The sequence below is a fragment of the Zonotrichia leucophrys genome, chromosome Z (genome assembly GCF_028769735.1).
Source record: "Zonotrichia leucophrys gambelii isolate GWCS_2022_RI chromosome Z, RI_Zleu_2.0, whole genome shotgun sequence".
NCBI classification, from domain to species: Eukaryota; Metazoa; Chordata; class Aves; order Passeriformes; family Passerellidae; genus Zonotrichia; species Zonotrichia leucophrys.
In genome coordinates this window covers 9714646-9736070 of record NC_088200.1, presented here as the reverse complement: position 1 = coordinate 9736070, position 21425 = coordinate 9714646, and the positions used below count along the sequence as shown (strand labels likewise).

At 52.6% G+C, this 21425-nt stretch overlaps 1 protein-coding gene across 2 annotated transcripts; it reads left to right on the top strand.

The window, feature by feature from the left end:
• The first annotated feature begins 6188 nt into the window (after positions 1–6188).
• On the top strand, positions 6189–21425 carry CA9 (carbonic anhydrase 9). Of its 2 annotated transcripts, XM_064735756.1 has the most exons (12): positions 6190–6402; positions 13123–13146; positions 14298–14468; positions 16627–16769; positions 17418–17510; positions 17747–17813; positions 17982–18139; positions 18303–18438; positions 20535–20558; positions 20737–20763; positions 20901–20994; positions 21137–21425. In XM_064735756.1, exons 1-12 carry the CDS (start codon positions 6282–6284, stop codon positions 21198–21200), a joined length of 1122 nt encoding a protein of 373 aa, XP_064591826.1. In that variant the 5' UTR covers positions 6190–6281; the 3' UTR covers positions 21201–21425. The 2 variants fall into 2 exon arrangements, with proteins under 2 accessions (XP_064591827.1, XP_064591826.1); XM_064735757.1 differs by lacking the exon at positions 13123–13146 and having other exon boundaries at positions 6189–6402.

Sequence of the window (21425 nt, the reverse complement as noted above, 5' to 3'; positions counted from 1 at the left end):
AACACAACTCAGAAGAACTTTTGCTCTGAAGCCGCTTGCACCAGCAGGGCTTGCTCAATTTAATCATCCAGGGACCTGTCCTGAGCGGGTGGTCATTAACACTGTTTCTTATGTGAGTGGAAATTATTGTATGCAGGCTGGTTACAGAAAATAACCTTATATCCACTGATAAGAGTTTCATTGCAGCAAGTAAAAGGTTACAAATGTTTACAATTATGATACTTAATTTCAAGGACAGAACTTTGAGCAATAAATTGCAGGGACTCGTTAATGAAGTCACCGGGACCGAGGAGCACGAGGACTTGGCATGGAACAAGGAGTGGCACGGAATTTTTTAGTTCTCTCGGCACAAAAAACATTTCAAATTTGTGACCTGAATAATGTCTAAATATTTTAGAAGGTGACTCCACCCCTCTGTGGTTTTATATCTATGGTGAATGACATTGAAGATGAACAGAGTCTGGGAAATCATAAAAGCGGTTAATAACATTAACAGAGAGTGTGGTGACTCGGAGCTGAAGTTGTGCATGGAAAACCGGAGAATTGTTGCCAGCTGAGAACCTGCAGAGGAAACTCCAAAGCTCCATGAAAGGGTCTTTAGCAGTCTTTGATGGAGATCAGCAGAGAGGAAGGAAAGCTGTGTGAGGATTGAAAATCCAGTGTCAGGTGTGACTCCTCAGCCAGACAAGCATCCACCTCCATGTTGTGAGACAGGGGAACAGAAAAAGAGGACAAAATAGAAAGCAGGTGTAAGGACATGCCGCTCCATCCAGAATAAAATCTAGAGGTGTCCTAAAATCTAAGGTGTTCAAAGGGCTTGAAAACTGTACCCTAAGACCTGAAAAGAGCAATAGCTGGCCTACAGATTTGGTGTCTAGCAAGAGACAGTGGCACAGCAGAGACTAAAATGGTACCTCAATTTCAGTGGAGAAAAGGGATCTGGATGTCTTTGGAAAAGGAAAAGTTGTGGAATAAGCAGGAAGAAGGATTGAAAAAAAAGGAATGCAAATTTGCTACAATGATTTTTTAGCTTACCAATCTAGATACTCTCTGGACAAAGGAAATGTTCTGGGTTCCTTTACCAGGATTTCAATAAGTTTTTAAAGTAATTTTAAATGTAACTATTAATTACAGTCAAGATGACAAGGAATGCAAAGAAACAACTTTAAAAGGGAAAAATAATGAGTTATCTGTAAATAAAAGAGGCCTGCACGGTAAAAAGAAATGCACTGATGTGGATTTTAGCACCCACACTCATAAATACTGTCACTGGGGACAGCAGGGGGAACAGTGCCCTGATGAAACAAACTGGGAATCACTACAGTGCAGCTGAAAATCAGGTGGCTGCAGCAGAGGTGTGAAGGCTGCCTGTCATGGAACCTTGTGTTATGAGCTGCACATTTGAACTCCTGGTACAAACTGCCAGAGGAAAACAAATAAAGAAGAGCAGGTGAACAACCTAATTGTGTGCTTACTGTGAGTGGTTCCACATGTGCAGGACAAGGGTTTTCCATGCAGGTTAAATGTATAATTTAACATGCCTGCATTCAGAAAAGAGAACTTGGACCTTGAAGAGGTGCAGCGGGTTAACGAGATCCTGAGTAGAAGGGACCTTTGGTCTCTGACAAGCTAAACTTTTTTGGACTTCATTCTAAACTTTCAAAACACAGTTTGAGAAGGGATAGAGTTGCTGCCTATAAATATACCAGGAATAAATGCTGCCGAAAGGGCAGCCTTCATATAGGAGCAAATAAATTCACTTTAAAGGAAAACTCAAAGAAGATTCATAAACTCTGAGGTTTTATAGTATGATCAACAAAACACAGGGCAGGAGGATGACCACTGCTTTCCACATGTGGCTTCATCAGGTTGTGAGGGAGGCTATGAAGCTGCTTTTTAAAAAGAGGTATCAAACTCAATGCCCAGGCAAGGATTGTCAGTCCTAACTTGGACACAGCTATAGGTAAACTCTTGTTCTATTTACTGCAGTTAAACAGATTGATGTATTCACTGGTAAAGAGAGATCGTGGCACACCTTGATGTTCTTGGAAGTGCTGCCAGTTTCAAATCTCCACATTTTTGTCCTGCTGGAACAACGCTATAGCCAGTGCTTGCCAGCAGCTGCTGGGAAGATTGCTTTCCTACCTGGAACATAAGGACCCAGAGGCTCCCATGTAGATTCTGCCCAAAGTCAGACTCACTCAGTTTAAAGAAGTTTTGGTATTTTGAGACTCAGATCTGGAAGCAAGTGTCTTAAAATAAAATTCCGCTTCCCATTATCCAAGTTATTTTTAACCAATAGGCAACATTGACCGTGTAAATATTATACATTATAATTGTGCGTAGAAACACTAAAATGTGATATTTAAACCCACCTCTACTACAGCCGCTAGAATTCATGATTTTAAAGCAGCTCATGTATCTCAGGCCGGCCCAAGCCCAGGAGCTCTCAGGCAGTTTGTTCCCCTGGCTACCTGCTTCCCGCAATTTGGGCACAGAGAAGAGCAGAGCAGGATCTAGGCTGGGTCTAGAGCCCCACAGCACAGGTGCTGGGGGTACTCTGAAAGCAGGGACTATTACCCTAGACATCCAAGGGAAAGCAACTACCCAATTAACGTCCTTGCCTCAAAATATCCCTTGTCATCCTACCCTCAGGCACTGGAAGTTGATTATTTGCTGGAGCACTGTGTTGGTGTAGGGCTCGGGCAGCTGATGGCACCGGCACAACAAATGCACAGATGTGGAGGTGAAAGTAAACATACCTGTGAGGACCTGTGAGGAGACACTCCTGCAGCTTTTGCAATTGCAAAGCAGACTAAGATCACCTCAAAGGAGGGACTGTTGTTTAGGCAATTCTACCTGAATCTCAGTAATGAAATACAAACTGCAGGTGCTGGTACCTGGGATTCACTTCAGTGAGTGGCATAGATCAGCCTGATTTTGTTTGGAAATCATCCAGGGAGCTTAACTCTAAATTGTGAATGGGCACAACAGCAGCACTGATAAAATAGTGTCCACTGTTTTTGCATTAAAAGTAACAAACAAAAAGCCCTCAATAAGCTCAGGAATTCACTAGTATATCCCGTGGGAAAGGATTACTGGTACAATTTTGAATCAGGCCCAGAGTGCCAAAATTCTTCTAGACATCCAAGCCTTTCCTTAACATGAGTTAATTTTCCTGGGAATGACATCCTTTTCCTGAGAATAAACCCTTTTACAAGCATTTAGAGGTCGTCCCTCCCTACAGCACTGGAGCTAAAACAAGACCAGCCAGTGTTTCCAGAAGTACACCCACTCTATCTCAGACTGGTGCATCTTGTGCTGCACAGCATTGGAGAAGCTCCCTGGTACGCCAGTGCTTTGTGCCTCAGGCTGGATCCGTGCTGAGCTGAGCACAAGTTTGGTGTTGCATATTTCCAGATATCTCACAGCAAAGAAGGACACAGCGCTGGGCTGTTTATAGAGGGGCTGAATCCCTCTGATCAGATCTCCCCTGACATAATTCTGACAGGTAATCCCAGGGGGCAGTTTTGGTGAGGATATAGCACTGGTGTGAACCTTGTACAGGACGACAAACCCTTTGTGCCCTTCCCTGCGTGGCCTGCAAGGCTCGCAGAATGTGGCTGTGATCTACAAACTCCGGCACTCCCAGGAGGCACCATCCAGAGCAAGTGCCCTGATGATGGAGAGTCACCTTTCATTCCAAGTGTCCACAGCTGCCAAGTGTCATCTCTACAAAAGAGCTGACAAAGTGTAAGAGATCATAGGTGGAAAGGAGACACGTGCAGTTACAGTGGCTGTGATGTGATATGCTCATCCTCAGAGAGGAATTGAGAGCGAGGACAATGAAACCTAAGAAAGTCAGGGCAGCAAAGAGAGCGCAGGATGTCCTCCCTGGAGAAGCGAGCAGAACTGATAAACTCAGGTGTGAGGTGGGAAACCTCAGGGTCTTGTCCTGAAAAAAGGGTAGACTGTCATTCCTCTGCTGTATATAACTGCCTTCTTCATCTCCCTTCAGGATAAAGACCATTTAGATAAACCACAGGATATGAGCAGAAGAGTGCACTGGAGTTACAGTTTATGGTTTGCTTTCCTCCCACAGCCCTGCTTCCTTGAGCATGGACAAATTAATATCTTCTTATCCAATGGTTCAGTTTATGTGCTGTGGGAAGGAATGAGGTGGATCAGAATAATTGCATTGATCCTACCTGCAGGTCACCCCCGGAGCAGAGTTCTCTGTCAAGGCCTTCTAAAAGAGAGGGACCATCTCTGGCACAGCCCAAGGCAGAAGCCCATGGTGCCAGGCAGCCAATGGCCAGTGGTAGCTTGTGAACCCAGCTGCCAACTTTTTGGCATGCGTTCCTTCTGCTCCAGAAGGAGCAAAAGGAAAAAACCCATCCCCTGACAGATCTTCTGTACTGCTTAATGGATCTTGAGCCTTCTTGCAGCAATGGCAAGCCTGTGGATATGGATGTATTCACACAGCTATGCTGAGCACATTTGTAAAGGAAGGTGTTGGGTTGACCAGTGATTTGGGCTGGGAAAGAGCTGGGCAAACTGGTTTAGCAGAGGTGTGGAGCCTATGGGGCATGGCACAGAGCTGGGACTCCAGCAGTGCCACAGAGCAAGGCACAATATCCCACTAACTTGTCCAGTACCTTTTTGTGTGTGCACAAATTACATGTTGACAGAAAGGATTTTCCCATTCCCTTCTTCACCACATGAAAAAAAACTATTTGCTGGTTGGACTCAACTTCCTGCTGGATGATTCTCGTTGGTTGTGCTGTAAATCTGCTATCTGGAGAGAGTAAGTGCTCATTCCCTTCTCTCTGGTGTGATACAAGCCAGGGAGCCATGGGCACAGAATTCACTCCACCAGGCTGGGCAGCCATGCCTGCTTTGCTCCTTCTTTTCACGAAAATCACTCTCGTCCCCAAACAGCCCTGGTGCCCCCATACATGCTGTTTCTGTCCCTGACCCTTTTGTGATGGAAGAAACAAAACCATGGGCAAAAAATGAGAGGAGTTTTCACCCAAGATTTATTCAACAGCAGGATGGGGGGGACTTTTTGTTTTGGTTTGGGTTTTGTTTCTTTCTTGATAATCTCTGATGCTTACTTCACTTTTTTTCTTGGCAAGTCGTGAGCTGACATTACCACGACTCTCTGGTCTCTTCTACTGTGTTTCATTAGCTGATTAAAGCCCACTTGATTACACCAAATGTGCAGCACTTTGCATCTACCAATATGTACCACAGTCTGTTGTCCATGAGCCTGGTCACTTTTGGTGCAGGACCTTGCTCAAAGCTTTTTTGTATTCAGGCACAGTGTATACATACACGGAGCAGCACCCACATGCTTCCTGCCACCTCTGAGGAGCAGAAGAAAGACTTCTGCCCAGACTGGAGTTGTGCCATCAAGTAGAAATGTTTTTCTTAAATATCCATCAGCAAGCAGAGGAGACATCCACCTGAGGAGTCCCTCACTCCCCACTGAGGAGAGGGGACAGCCATGGAGATTCTGCATCTCAATAGGGCAGGGTCCTTCACCTATTGCTGAGGAGAGTGGACACCCACCACTGAGAGGCCCTTTGCTCAGGGGTCCCAACACCATTACTGAGGGCAGGGGACAGCCACTATAAAAGGGCTCTTCACTCACCTCTGAGGAGAGAGACATGCATGATGGAGGGGTCCCTGGTTGACCACTGAGGAGAGGGGACAGCCAAGAAGTGCCAACTTCATTGCTGAAGAGAGCAGACGACCACTGCTGAGGAGAGTGGGAACCCATGGCTGACAGATCCCAGACTCATCACTGAGGAGAGGGGACACCGAGTACTGAGAGCCCATTCCCTCGTCACTGAGGACAGGGGACACCCAATGGCTGAGGGGTCTTTCACCAACTGCTGGAGAGAGGGACCCCCCGCCCGTGAGGGGTCCTTGAACCATCGGTGAGGAGAGGGAACACCCGTAGCTGAAGGAGCTGAGGACTGGGCTCCCCCGCTCCGGCTGCCCCCCGTGTCCTGGCGTGGGACCGGGCTGGGCTGGGCTGGGCTGGGCTGGGCTGGGCTGGGCCGGGGGCGCCCCCGGGGCAGTCCCGCGTTCGAGTCCCGCGCCGGGCGGCTCACCTGCCTGGACCGTGCGGCGGCAGACTTTGGCTCCAGCCCCTATAAAAGGTAACGGAGGCGTGAGTCAGAGCCGCCTCCTCCTCCCCGCCCGCTCTCACTTACGTGCGGCCGGGCGGGCAGGCACGGAGCAGCCGTCCCGCACCCGCGCACTTGCCGGAGATGAACCGCGTCGCTCTGCGGGTCTCGCTTCTACTCCCGCTCCTGCTCCTGCCCGCCCCGGGCCGTGCCGGCTCCGAACAGGAACACGGCGGGGAAGAGACCCCTCACTCCGCGGGGAAAGGTGAGCGGGGGGTCCCTCGGTGCGCGGGGCTCCACGAGGCGTGGGGCGCCCCGCTGGTCCTTTGGGGTCCCCGTGCACGGGGCGCCTCGGAGCTGAGTTTGGGACCGCCAGTGCCTCAGCAGCCTGATGCGTGCAGCACCCCAGTGCTGAGTTTGGGGTCTCCGATACATGGGGTGCCCTGATGCGCAGGGTTCCCTCCCTTGCTAGGCTGGGGGTCTTTGGTGAACGGAGCGCCCCAGTGCAAGGCGTGCTGGATTTGGGATGTCTGATGCTTTGTGGAGAGGTATCCCCAATGCGTGGGAGTTCTCCCCTTGCTTGGTTTGGGGGTGGAGGGGCTGCTGTGCCTCCTGCTGCACCCGTGTTAGGGCTCCAGGTGCGCCCCAGGATGAGGTGCCTCCTCTGCGGAGATGCGCCCCCCCAGCATCGCCCAGCTGCGGGCGCTGCACCCCCCAGCACGTCCCTGCCTTTGTCCCTGCTCCCGCCAACTCCCGTGCGGCTCCACTGGCCCGACCCCTGCCCAGGGGCTGGGCCCTCGCTTTGTCCGCAGCCCTTTTCCCTCGCTAAGTCCCTCTCGCATCAGACTGAGGGGCTCAGAGGTGGGGTTACAAGGGCTGTGCACCAAGCAGTCCCTGCTTGCTCCCGGGGTTCGCCCGGAGGTTCCAGCCCCGCTCCCGGTGTGGGGAACTGCGGCCGGGCCCCTTCACCCTGCAGGATGTCGGCTGGGCTGCCCTGCACCCACCTCGTCCCCCCGCGGGCCACCGGGAAGGGGGTCTGGCCCTGCTGCAGAGCTGGAGGGGGGCTGACCATGGGGGACGGGGAACGTGACAGAACGCAGGGCTGCAGGGTTGTGTGCCCCTCCTCCTCCTCCCCGTGAGATGTCTTGCTGGTGTTGTGGGGGCTTTCGGAGTTACAGGTTCAGGGAAAAAGTCCGGGGTCTTTGGTGTTGGTTCCTTTTCTGATTGGAGGCTGAGGCACCGCCAGCACTCTGCAGGGATTTTGGGGGAGTGCTGTGGATTTGCTCTTCTGGGGCTGAGTCCTGCGCAGGGACTCAGTTGTTGTCCCTGTTCATGCTCCTTGTTCCCGCTTTGCCCACAGGCTTTTTTCCCGGGCTCAGCCTCATAGCCTGTCCTTGGTTTTGCCTCTGGTAAGGAGTTGTCCTGACCTGTGCCAGGACAGCTGCCCTGTGGTAAGGACCAGGAATTGTTTTGTGCCAGGAGCTGCTTTTGTTATTCCAATGAATCACTTAGCAGAGCCGCTCTTGCCGCCCTTGCCGGGCTGAGCCCTGGACAGAGATGGGGATGCAGACGGTTCTTGCCACAGAGATTAAGTAACCCAGGCCACAGGGTGGGAGGGTGTCGGGCGTTCAGCATGCCGGTGCGCTGCCCTGGCCGAGGGGCTGGACACTGCGTGAGGCTCGGGATGGCTGGGTGGGAGGACGGGGATGGAGAAGGGGAAAGGAGGTGGCCAGGAGGTCAGTAGGGAACAGGCAAGTTAGCCCATGTTATACCAGTGTTAAGAGGCTGAAGTTCTGGATGGAATCCCATGGGAAGCAGGTCATGGCTGGAACCCTGCAAGGCTCCTGCCAGCTGCCAGGACCTGCGTGTCTCAGCACCTCTGCCGGGTGGGGAGCTGGTTCCCTCTTCCTCCAGGCTAGTGCATGAGGTAGGGCTGGTGACTTCCCAGGACTCAGCACGTGCTCAGGGATTTGCCATGGGGTTGTTCCCTGAGAAGACTCTGGCTTGCCCAGAGACCTGAGTCCCACGCTAAGTGTGTCTTTGGGAAATAGCATCTCCCTTTCCCTGTTTCCTCTACCTCTTATTCAGATGTGTCTTGCTCTCAGTGTCCTCTTCTTGCTCATTCTCCAATGTCCTTTTTCTCCAAGTGAACCTATCTTTCTTGCTTAATACTTCTTATTCATCTCTCTCCCCAGCTCCAAGCAAGCTCCCAATCCTCTGGGATTTCCCCATTTTCTTCCATTTTGTGGGGATGGCCCTTTCTCTGCAGCACTCTGATTGTTTCCTGTTTCCCCCAACAATTGCTGGGGCAGCTGGGTTTGGAAGGAGCAGGAGCAATACTCCAGGAACATGCCCTGGACTAAAGCCTGTCCTATGCCTTCCTTGACCCAAACCCTTGCCCCTCCTGGGGGGAGCTGGCAGTGCTGGGATCCACAGCCCAAGCAGTTCTCCACCAGGAGAACAAAGAACAATCCCTGCAGCGACCTGTGCTGCCAGTGGCAGATTAAAGGCTGATCCCAAAGGCTTGAAGTGGGTCAGAGTTTATAAACACAAAGGGGCTTTAATGCAGCCAGGCTTGGGAGGGGTCAGTGCTCCCATGGGCAGCACATGGAGTGGTGTCCTGAGCTGAAAGCACATGGGTGCTGCTGGGTCAGGTTGGTCTGGAGGGAGAAACCGGGGAGAAGATGGGGCTGGGATGGCACAGCCTCCCATAGAGATGCTTCCTGTGGGGTTTGGCAGAAGGATGCTCGGGTTATGCATGCCCCTGCCCAGACCCTGTGCCTGTGCTGTGTTTGCCACAGATTGGAGAGCTGGCTTTGGGCAGCGTGAGCACAGTGGTGCAGTCCAGGTTCCACAATCAGGACACTGCCTTCAAATGACATGGTGTTTGGATGTGTTTTGTAGGCTGGGACCTGGCTGCTGTGGCTGCTCCCTACTTTGGCACCTGCACTCTGTGCATCTCTGCATGGCCTGGTACCTCCTGGCTTACTGACCCTTGGGAATAACATTCCACTTACCGTCTCTTCTGGGCCATGATCTCCACTGATCCCTTCATAGCCTGGGACAGCAGAGTGGTTCTGGTCTGGCATCTGTGAGCTGAAATCATCCCATGGGGCTTTGAGCCAGGTGTGGCTCAGGATTGGGTCCCAGTGGGAAGAGGGGGCTCTGGCAGGATGCCAGCACTCCCTGTGTCTGAGCACAAGGCACAGTGTGCCCAGTTGATAAGACAGCAGGAGGGAAGAGCTGGAAGTGAGCTCACTGTCCTTCATGCCACACAGGAGCCATTGAGCTTCTGGAGTTCAAGGCAAGCAGAGAGCAGGAGTGGCTGTGCTGCTGTCAGGCAGCATCCACGCTGTGAGCAGCACGTGTTTCAGTGCTATCAGGTGGTCTGCAGCAGTCTCAGACTGCATAAACACTAAAATATGAAAAAGTCAGGATAGAAGGTGCAGACCTACTGGGCAAACCCCTGGTCTCCTTCCTTATTGTTTGCCCCTGCTGCGGGCTGCCTCCTGGTCTGTGCAAATGATCCTGAGTCCTTTGGGTGCACAGTCCATCCCTGGCGTGCCCTTGGTGAGGTCTCCTGGGTGCAGCCTGCTGCATCGGTGCCTTTCCTACGTGGAATTCACAGCAGCCAGCGGTTGAGCTGGCTCCTCACGCTGCCAAAAGCTGCTCCTACCCTTCCTCCCGGACTGCAGGACATGCGGAGCAGCACGCTGGTAATGGCAGCGTCCGCCTGAGCTCGGCGGGAAAGTGTTGTTGGATGGTGTTGGATGTCAAGGAGGGAAAGGAGCTGGCACTTGCAGCAAAGCCTGTATCCCAGAATGGGAGGGCTGAGTGGGAGCAAGGAACAGCAGGAGAAAGCACAAAGGGAGGGTGTGAAGGGGGGAAGCTCGTGGGAAACTTGGCTGGATCGCGGCCGCTGGGGAAAGGCGGGTGGCAGGCGGCACTCAGGTGAGCCGGCGGGCTCTGCGCGGCTGGGAACGGAGGCGTTTTTGCCTGCAAGGGCAGGCAGATCCTGTCAGCACCCTGCTGTGCTCTCCTGCTGGAACCCCTGCAAGGAACTTCTCTTCTTGCACGTTCTTCTTGCACGTTATCTCCCGCTGTGCGCATCGCATCACCAGGGCTGTGTTTTTGGGAGCGCTCTGCAGTCCCTGCCGGGCCAGTGGGTGCTCCTAGGGAAGGCAGGGCACGCCAAGAGCTGCAGCACCCTCTGCCCAGGGGCAGCCACGTCTTTAGCGGCGAGCGGCAGCAGCCGGGCAGGAGGGAGACCTGGCATCATCGCGCGGCCCTTGGGAGGAGCGGACGTGCTCCGGCGGGAGGTGTGGGAGGCAGACTGAGCTATGCAAATCGGCACTTGGGCAGGGCAGTGGGTTAATGTTCACGGAAAAGGGATGCGAGATTGCAAATGCCCCCAGGTGGAAGGGATCGGAGGAGTCGGTGCAGGGCTGCTGCGAGCCGTGCCGAGGCAGGGACCGATGCTGAGAGCCTGACCCAGGGCTCGCCTCGGCGCTCTCCTGCAGCGCTCGGTGCGTGTGCCAGGGGGCCCAGCCCTGCACAGCTGCGCCTGAGAGATGCCTGCTTGAAGGGGCAGCCTGGCTGTGCCATTACTGCACCCAGATCCACGGGATCGGAAAACACACTCAAGGGCACTTCAGTGGGTGTATAAGAGCTCATAGATCCTTTTGGTTTTGATGCTGAGACATCCCTGAGGAAGTCTGTTGGGTTGAAGTGGGTTGAACTGGCTCCTGGGTGCGGCTTCAGGCTTTGGGGTGGTCAGAGCTGCCGAGCTGAGCTGGCAGGAGGCTGTGAAGAGGGTCCAGAGACCCCTCAGCTGTGGGAATAGGCATGTGCTGGGAGATGTGGGAACCTGAGGTAATTGGTACAGTGCCGACACAGCAGGGCAGGTGTCAGCACAGGGCAATTGCTCAGTCTGTGATATGATGTTGAAGCTGCTTTCTGTCCAGGCAGAGTCCCTGAAAGTGAGCAAAAAGTGGGGTGTCGGGGCAGGCTGTGCCAGTAGAGGCATGTGCAGTGAATCATGTGCCAGCCCTGGGGTGCTGTGCCTTACCTGTGCCAGGACTGCCCCAGTCTGAGTGTTTCTTTGTGCAGATGGTGCCAGGAGGGGTAGGAGAGTGGGAGCAGTGTGAGAGATGACATACTGTGTTTCTGGAGAAGGGTCCGTGTTCTCTGGATTTTGTGCAAAGCCGGTGCCCGGGTAGCAGGTACCCTTTGTGTGAGCAAGGTGGGCAGGATAAGTGAATCTCAGCTTGCTGTAGCACAGCTGGGTGCATCCCTGGGCAGTGCCATGCAAGCAGACATGGAGAGGGCACTGCAGTCTGTCCCACTGTCTATCTCTGCAACACACAGTGCCCTAAACACCCTCCAGCCCTTCCCAGTCCAGCCTGGCTGTGGTGATCCACACTCCCCACCAGCACATGCACCAAGACCCCCAGCAGTGCCCATGCCTGGATCCTCGCTGAGTGCAGGGCAGGATCCTGCTGGGTTAGGGCCTTGCATGGGACATCTGGGCCTGGGAAAGCTTGCCTCCTCATTTCTCACCCCTGAGCTGGAATCCACTCCTATTAATAGCAGCAGCGTGTCGATGGCTCTTGTCAGCAGCCGGGATGGGGGCCGGGACAGCTCCTGCTGAGACCTTCCTGCATCTGGCCAGGCTGGCAGACCCCCACCAAATGGCCCCACCGAGGGACAGAGATGATATTTGGGTTCAGCTGTACCTCTTAAATGCTCCTCCATGTCATTGCTGCTGTATGAATGCCCCCCTTTGCCCCAAACCTGTCCCATCCTGGCACTCTCTGCTCCTGCACTCAAGGGCTGGGAAGTGCCAACAGCCTGTCTGCAGCAACAAGTTTGCTGGTAAGGACAAAACAGAGGAGGAGCCTATGAATTACCTGTTGTGCCAGCCAGAGCAGGCACATTATCCTTTTGGGCCATTTTTTCCTGCCTGGGGCAAATTTGAGCCTCACATCCCTTTGCCTGGAGCTGGTTGTTTAGAAGGGCTGGTGATAGCAAAGGTGTTTGGTCAGGGGCATCTGAGAAGAGGTTCTGGTGCACTTCTAGGGCCAGCTCCAGTGATGTGCCAAGAATCCAGGCATTGCTGGCAGCTCTGGAGGAGAATAACAGTGTGAGGGCCAGCCTTTTAAGTACTGGGTGCTCTCAGGACCTTCCCAGGAGGGCTTTTCCCCTCTAGATGTGCACATTAGACGGGAGATCTGGTACACCACCAGCTGTGGGAAGCTCAGGTCACATCTTGCCCTGCTGTGACCCATGGGTGACACAAGAAATGCAGAGGTCCTAGCATGGGATGTCCCATCCTCCCTCCTGCTTTTCCAAAGGAAAAGGTTTTGCATGGTAGGACCTTATGAAGCTCTGTGTGGGCATTTGGGTGGTCATATGAACTACAGCTAGGGACAAGAGCTGAGCATTTGGCCTGGCACATTTTCCTGTGAAAGTCCATCCCCATTGCAGCAGCGCTCACTGATGTAAGGAGGTTTTGAAGCTCATTTCTTTCCTCTGCTGTCAGTGCCAGGGCAGTTTCCCAGGTGGGAGGAGGGTGTCTACATGGTGCAGTGCACCTTGCTGCCCAAACTCCTCTTGGAGTGTGAGAGCTGCCTTTGTGAAGTGCCTTGTCCTTGGGCAGTGGGAGGTTCTGGCTGCTCTGGAGCTGGTACAGCTGCTCAGTAATGGAAGCCAGTGTCTCTGATTTTTCTTTTTTGAAGACAATGACAAAATGTCAGCCCTGGGTTTTCCCTCTGACTGACAACTGCAAGGGACTTACATATGCTCCGAGGAGGCAATAACCTCTGGGAACCTGCCCTTTGCTGGGACAGAGGGAGAGTGGGAAAGCAAAGGTGGGGAGGGGGATGGAAGGCAGTGGGAGCCCAGAGACCTGCTGCCTGGCAGAGGTGTGTTTGCTGATAACCTTTCCCTTCCATTCATGTGGTTCTTTCTTTTCTTTTTTTTCAAGGCCACAGCCACTGGAGCTATGAAGGTAAATACCCTGCAGTTACTTCTGCTTTTTTCCTACTACCCAGCAGATCCTGGAACAGAGCCAGCTGTGGTTAATTATTACAAGGCTTCCGTGCACACTCCACGACTCACCCTTCCCTCCTGCCTGACCCTGACACAGCACTCGCACTCAGGCATGGATGGTCTGAAGAGCCAGAGGTTGATCTGATTTCACCAGGAAGCAGCAGCTCCAATGAGGGCTTTCCCAGCCCCGTGGGTGTGGGGGATGACCCTCAGGGAAGGGCTCCTCCCTCAATGAGAGCTCCCCGACCCTGTGCCAAGGGGGGAAAAGGCTGCTCTCCCCATGCTGGACTTGCAGCCCATGCTGGGACTTTGACCAGCCCAGGGATTAGCTTGTCTTCACCTCTGCCCTCTGTCACCCTCCCTCCCCATCCTATCCTGCCTGGCCCTGCCCTTGCAGTACAGCCTGGAGGGCTTCTCCACAGCACCCATGGTGGGCATGGCCACAGTGCTGTGACAGATACACCATTTGCTGCTCCATCACTCTGGGGCTTGGCTCAGCTGCTCACACCCAGCTCCATATTTACAGGGGTCCTGTGAGGAGCTGGTGTGGGGACAAGCCTGGGTTTGCACTGGCCCATGACACGCTAGAAGCAGTCCTCTGCAGTGCAAAGGGAGGTTTCTGAGGCATCAGCTGTGCTTATCCCAGCTGTGGCACTGGGAAGAGGTGGCCATTTCAGTGGCCAGCCCAGCCATGTCAGCTGTCCCTTTGCCACAGAGCCCAGGAGCACTGTGGTACCTTGCTCCAGCAGCCCTGGGGTGGTACCTGCCAGAGGCCAGGCTGTGCAGGGCAGCCTGTGTGTGATGAGCTGCAGGGCAGCAGCTCCTCTGCTTGCCAAATCCACTTGTAAATGATCTTCTTGCACTCTTCCTAAACACCCCAAAAATAGACTTTCCTGGCAGCTCACCATGCTCTGAGACCTTTCCTGATACAGCTGCGTTCAGTCACATGTTGACATAAAGCTGCTCCCAAGCTAACTTCATGGAAACTAAACTTATGTGCGTGGCTACTTCCCTGGCCAGTGCAAGTCCCCCAGCACCCCAAGCCTTCTTTCTGGAGGTCTCCTCACCCTGAAGATCTCACTGACAGTCCCTCCTTCCTTCTCTCACCAGACCTGAAGCACTGGAGCACGGACTACCTGGACTGCGGGGGCACCAAGCAGTCACCCATCAATGTTGACACAGCCCAGGCCATCTTCAGCCCTGATCTGCGGCCCATCCAGCTCTCTGGATACAGCCTGCCTGCCAACCAGCTGCTCAAGCTGAAGAACAATGGGCACACAGGTGGGCTGGAGCACAAGGAGAGGATGCTCAGACTCTCCCAGCAGGACTGGGCTTCTCTGATGCCCTTCCCCTGGGCTCTGGGAAGCAGGCTGTGACCCTGTTGCCATCTAGGCCAAAAGGGAAGAAATGGGCTATAGAAATTTTACATGTCCATTTGTTTTCCTGGACAAGGTGAGAAGCCCCAAGGTGTCCAGAGCCATTGGGAGCCAGCTCCAGAAATTTGTTAACTCCACATCTTCTTTAAAAATGTGTCCGTGATATTTCTGATATGCATTTTCAGCTGCTGCTTCCTCCCCTGCATTTCACTTTCAAAGGACTCATCAGTCTTTGGATGTGACTTACACTTTAAGCTACTTACACCTGTCTTTTAGGGCACAGCATTTGCCACCTTACTTTGTCTGTACTTGAGGATTCTATCTCAAGATCTTAAGAAATTTTCATAGGTTTTTGTTTTCCATAGGTTTTTGTTTTCCCTTCTCCAATACTAGCATGGTTTTTGTAAACAACTTTTTGGACACAACTTATTCATGTTATTTTAGTATCAGCCTCGGTATTCCAGATATGGAGGAAAACCACATTTTTCCACAGCTGAGCGTGGTTGGACCTGGTTATTACCAGCTTTTTCTTGGAGGAGGCAGAATGTTTTGTGCACGCTGATGTCTGCCAGCCCCTGAGCTAAGAAAGGGTTATGGAGAAAGGGCCTTAGGAACTTGCTGATGGTGTGATAAGGCACCTCCTTGCCCTGGTGGCCAACGAGATGGAGCTGACCTGTGTGTACAGCAAACTTGACAGGTCAGGCTTGCTGTGTATGGTCAGATCAGCAGCGTGCTGCATGCACAGGGCTCTACACTGTGGCCTCCTGCCCTAATGTGCCTGCAGAGTTAAACTAGTTGAGCTCAGTAGTTGCTATTTTAGACACCCTGGCATCTGGTGTTGCGTGGTGTTTAGAAAAGCAGTGAGAGAATTTTCATTGGGGAGAGGGGAAGTACTTTCTCACAAGGCTTTTAAGACGCCTTTTTTATTGTGGCAACCACTGTTCTGCCTTATGAAAAGCCATAAATAAATAAAAAGTTGCAAGCCTAGTTAGCTATTTGTACTGTTACTCATTTTGGTAACAAAGTGTATATGTTATATAAGATTTTTTGAGGGCTTGAAAATGACTCAAGTAGTTAGGATAAAGAAGACAATGGTTTACCTATATAAAAGAAGTGTAAAAACAGATAAATTCATAGGGAGGGAACAGTTTCTCACTTCCTGTATTTGAGTTTTCTATCTCTGAACCCAGTGGCAAGGAACTTGAGATGACCAATGACTCATCACAGCCCTGTTATGCAGTTAATCCCAAAATCTGTGCCCTATTAGTGATGTAACTAAGGGACACCCCATTTAATAAAGGAAAAAGGAAAAGACTTTACATTAAAAATCAGGAAAAGGTGCTTAAAAGGATAGGATAGCCTTTCTCAGGGTCCAGGGATGTTCCTGATATTTTTGCCACATGTCCAGGTAACTCAGTTTTAGATTTGCCACATTGTTGCAGTAGTCCAAAATAGCTGGACAAACCATACTAAAGTAAAGAAAAATCAAAGTATGAATTTATGGTATCCAAAGGGGCAAAAGTTTTAGCTCTAAGTACCTTCAAAATATTTAATGCCTCTGTGGCACTAGCTCCAGTGCTGTCATACACTTGCAGGCTGCTTTGTTTGAAAGGTCCCAGCTCACCAAGAGTTGCAGCTCTCTGTCCCTTTGCCCTGCTCTCATAGATATCCACCACTCTGCCAGTATCCTTCTCTATGAATTTTGTTCACGGTCTCTTTATATTTTTCTCACTTACTGAATTAATTGTTGGATAACATTTGGCTTGGAGCTGGCCCCAGGAGTCTTTGTGGAGGGGCTCTTCACTTTCCAGCATTTTCATAGCAGCTCTTTTTGAAGCTGACATATTTACTGCAGTATCCTACAACCTTAGGTCGGAAGCTGAACCCTGCCGCATTGGCAGGCCTGCCCACAGCCTCATGACAAATGGAAAGCAAGGTTTTCTGTTATGACCAGCTTCTAGAAACCCGGAGAGACTGTTTCCCTCGAGACACCTCCTTTGCGTACCTGTGGAATGGGCTGGGCTTTGTGTTGTGTTCCTGACCTCTTCCTTCTGGCTCTGCAGTTGTCCTTGAGCTGCCCGACTCGCTGGCCCTGGCTGGTGGCTATGCCCAGCAGTACCGAGCTGCACAGCTGCACCTGCACTGGGGCTCCCCGGCAGGACCTGGCTCCGAGCACACCGTCAATGGGCGCCGCTTTGCTGCCGAGGTGAGGAGCCCTCACGGTGCTGGATGCACCTTTCCCCTCGTGTTGCTGGGCACAGGAGGCACTGGAATGCTGTCGTGCTCCTCGCCCATGGCTGTCTCTGGATGTGGGCTGTAATTCCTGGCCAGGATCCTGGGCTGCTCTGCAGCAATGCAGTTCGGTGTGGCAGGCCACACTTTGATGCTGAGCCAGACTCATGCACAAGCCTGGCCCTGGGCTGATGGTGCAGGAGCTGCGACCGTCCCCAGACTGTGGAAGCCAGCTTTTCTGGAGGCTGTGAGCCTGCTTTGGGAGCTACAGAGACTGTTTACTCTGTACACACTGTCCTCTTGCTCTGCCAGCTCCCATCTGGTTTTATCCCTCCTTCTCTAGCTGCTGTCCTCAAACTGAGCCTGGCTCTGCAGTATTAGCCCCTGTTATGCAGGACAGAGTGCTGATTTGCTGTTGATGAGCAGGGAAGTCCCTGCAGGCAGAACTTCATGCTGGCTGCTTTGCACCAGCAGACCCACCAGCATTTTCCCTTCCCTGCACTGGTACTCATCCCACCTGCATATGTCTCACAGCCCTTGTGCCAGCAGGCTGTAGCCCTGTGGGAGTGAGCATCTCCCAATGGCATCCATCGGGCACTAGAATTGCATTTTTCCCTTCCAGATCCATGTGGTCCACTACAATACCAAGTATGACAGCCTTACAGAAGCAATGATTCGCCCAGATGGCCTGGCTGTACTGGGAGCCTTTCTGGAGGTGAGTTTCATGGATCAGCAGCAGGAGGATGGGACTGGAGTGGGCAGAGTTGGACACAGTTTTGGGGACTGACAGACGTGCAAATATACTTTGGAAGAAGGGGAGAGAAAGGGCAGATCAGCCCTGATAAGAATGAATATGTCACTGGGTGCCTCTCTCAAGGAGCAGTACCTCCCTGCTGCCATCACCATCTCAGCCCGTGGCCTTGCTGCTACCTTGGGGTCTCTGTGTTGCAGGTTGGGCATGGGGAGAACCAATACTACCATGAAATACTTAAGCATCTGCATGAAATCGAAGAAGTAGGTAAGGCCCTGTCCCACCTCATACTGTGTCAGGGGCTGCAGCCCAGCAGAGAAACCAGCTGCTCAGCAAAGCTGCAGCACATGCAGTGCCACACTGCCCATGATCTTCATGCTGTTGCCCTCCAAGGGGTTTGTACCAGTCTCACTCCCATTATGTTTCCTCTCCCAGGACAAGAAACCTTGGTGCCTGGATTCAACATCGCAGGTCTGCTGCCTGCCAACCTGAAACTCTACTTTCACTATAATGGCTCTCTGACCACCCCTCCATGCTACCAGACAGTCAAGTGGACAATCTTCAACCAGACCATGCTGCTGTCTCATCACCAGGTCTGTCAGGGCAATGAGCTCTGCACTGGGTCTTTCCCAGCCTCTCCCTGTGAGCTGGTGTGGATGCCCTGTGCCAGGGCTCTGCAGCTCATCTGCTCCCAAAAGCGGGATGTTATTCCCACATATGTTATATGATATTCTGCTCACACTGCTCTCCTTCCAGATGTCTCTGTTGGTTTCCACCCTGAAAAGCCCTGAGGATGAGCTTTTGCAGAACAATTACCGACCAGTGCAGAGCCTGCATGGGCGGCAGGTGCTGGCGAGTTTCCAGACCTCCCCTTCAGTGAAACACATTCCTGGTAAGAATGCTGAGTGTGCTCAGGCTGCTCCCAGCAGCAGGGATGCAGCAATGGGGGGCAGCAGCAGGATTCAGTGCTTTGTGTATCCTGCAGAAACACAGCATGGCTTAGATCTGCCTGGCAAGTGACATGTGGCAGCAATGGTCTTAGGGTCCTGCTCTCTCCCATTTCTGCACTTCCTTCACCCTGCCTGGGGAAGACTGGTCTATAGAAACTTATTTTATCCTTAGTCTTGCAGATGTAACAGCAGCAGGACTAGGGGATGCATGGTCAGGAGCAAAGAGGCAGGTCCTAGCATTCCAGCTAGCTACTTCAACCCCAAAAGCAATAGATAAATTCAGTAGGAGCTGCCAGAGGTATGAGCTTGCAGTGAACACCCCTCCCCAAATCCTGCAGGAAGGGCAGTGCTGGGGACCCCTGCTGAAGGTTGTGCTCTGTCAGCACAGCCTCACAGCCATCCTGGCCAGGCACACAGTCCCCTGCCTGAGGGCTCCCTGAACGCCCACCCTCTATTTCTCCTTGAAGGCCTTACTTGCATTGGTGATTTCCAGGCATGAGTAGAAATCACTATTAATCATCAGGTGTGACTATTGCTCTGCATCACTGAGTTTTTGCCCATTGCTGCTCTCTGAGGTCACTGGGGGTTTTCTATTCAACATCCTGTTCCTTTTCTGTGCTGATGGCATTTCCTACACCTTCGGTGAAGGTGACTAATAGGAACAGCACAGGGTTGGTCCCAGGCCTCTGGGCAATGCCTCAATAACCACACAATGTGGTACAAGGCACTTCCCTCACCGTTCCACCTGCAGCCTGCTTGCTAATGGCTCTAGGCTTTTAATCACTGTGGTCTTCAGCCTGGCTAGCAGTTTCCCATGTGGCACTGCATCAAATGCTTCACTGGAACTGGGAGAGATAAAATCTACCGCATTTTCTTTGTCTAGAATATCACTTATCAAAGAAGGATATCGGGTTAGGCTGGCATGCTCTATCTTTGGTAAACCTCTTAGATACTTTATCATATTTTCCATTTACCTCCAACCCTTTCTTTTACTACTTTCTTGCAGAAGCTGTTCCAAAGCCTCCCAGCACTGGGGCAAGGGGGGAGTTGGCCAGCTCTACTTTTTTTTTTTTCCTTATTTGCTATTTCTATACAAAAATCCCCACTGTAACAAAGCCACAAATATCTTGTTCCAGAAGTGCCAGGAGAATGTCCCAGTACTCTTGGATGAGGTTACTGGTCCCGTGCCTTATGTGCACGGGATTGTTGGGGGCTTCTCCCCACATCAGTGCTAACTGCCTGCTTTAGCCCTTGGGGCTGCTGAGCACAGAGATGGAGTGCTGTGGGACCACACCTTGTGATCACACCTTGCAGCTGCACCTTCTGTGCCATTGCTTGTTGATCTTTCTGCCAGTCACCCCCAGCTCGGGATAAGCACTCCTGTCCCCAGCTGCTGGGTGGAGGTGGCAGCTTTCCTGCAGCAGCCATGTAGCTGGATAGAGCCCATAGATAGTGCCACTCTGTGCACAATACCCGAGCCAGGTACAGATGATAATGCAGCTCTTTAAAAGCCATGCTTTCATGCTGGGCAAACATTTGCCCAGCACAGCTCCCTCCGAGCATGCAGGGCCACCAAGCCATCCCCATGCCAGGTGCCCTACCTGCAATGTGTGGCTGCCTCCTCCCTGGGAGCTGCTGGCCATCTCAGGCAACTGTCCCCATGGCAGCTGCCTGCTGGGCTCTGCCCAGGTGCCTCTCTGGGGTCTCCTGTGCAGTCATGGGGTGCTGCAGCGCTCAGCACCCTGCCTGCTTCCTTGTCTGTAGCAACAACAGTGGGGAGAGTTTCTGGCTGGGCTCAGCAAGGCTCAGGTGTAGGCTGTGGCTCAGGGATCCCTTTTTCTTCCCTTTTCTCACGCTTCTGGCAGGGTGTCAGGGCTGGGCTTCCTGCAGCAAGATGCTGTGAGCTGCTGGAGATGTGGCAGCTGATGGGAGTCTTGTAGGCAGCCCTACTTTGGAAGTGGAACCCAAAGGCCTTCAGGCTTGAGACTTCCCAAATACTTCAAAGACTGTGCCCTGACTGTGTTGTCTCTCTTTACAGGTAGTGATGATTCAGCAACAGCAGGTAGGTGAGGGGCTGGCACAAAGCAGGGGAAGGTGGGCAGGGGGTGTACCTGCCTGGGAATTGGGGTCTTGTGCAAGCCACGTGCTGAGCTGGGGGTGGGCAGCCACAGTGGGTTTGTAGGGCTGCTCTAGCATCCATGCTGCTGGTTCTCATCTTCCAGTCTTTGTTTCCTTTTCAGAAGGACACTCCACCTCATTTCATGCAGGTAAGTGTGCCCAGCCAAGGCTGGTTCTTTGTGTCCCCTCTGCCCTTGGGCTACCAGCCTACTCCTTGCCTGCTCTTACTCAGCCAGTAGTTGCAGGGGACCATCCCCAGTGTAACACGGCTGTGCTTGGCTTGCAGGAGATGTGCTGGCTGTACTCTTCGGGGTGCTCTTTGCTGTCACAGCACTGGCTTTCCTGCTGTACATCTATAAGCACCGCAGCCAGAACACACGGTGAGCAATGGGGAGACACAGGAGGACGGTGCCTAGGGGCAGGATGGATCCAGGGCCCCCACAAGAAGAGGGTTTAATGGTGGTTTCAGGCAACAAGACCTCCCTCCTAGTCTAACACTTTCCCCCTTTCTTTCCCCACCAGGCTGGACTCGCCAACCAAATCCAAGGTCATCTACACGGCAGCCAGCACCGAGAACACTGCGTGAACTCCACACCTCCGTGGCAGTCCCAGCCCCACTGGCTCAGCCTGTCACCCCACCTCCCCTCACTCCCACCCCAGGTCAAGGAAGACCAGTGCTCCAGCACGCCTTGGCTGCACGGGCTGCCCACATGGACTGTTTGTCTGGGGGGGCAGCATTTGGCCCCAATAGATATTTTTGTTATAAAAAAGGTAAAAACTCATTAAAAAAAAGTAAAATCCCCCCATGGTA

Coding starts and splice junctions, on each gene's coding strand:
- CA9 (XM_064735756.1), top strand. CDS start 6,282: ATGAACCGCGTCGCTCTGCGGGTCTCGCTTCTACTCCCGCTCCTGCTC. Junction 14,469..16,626: donor GAAGAACAATGGGCACACAG/GTGGGCTGGAGC, acceptor CTGGCTCTGCAG/TTGTCCTTGAGCTGCCCGAC. Junction 20,559..20,736: donor TGATGATTCAGCAACAGCAG/GTAGGTGAGGGG, acceptor TTTCCTTTTCAG/AAGGACACTCCACCTCATTT.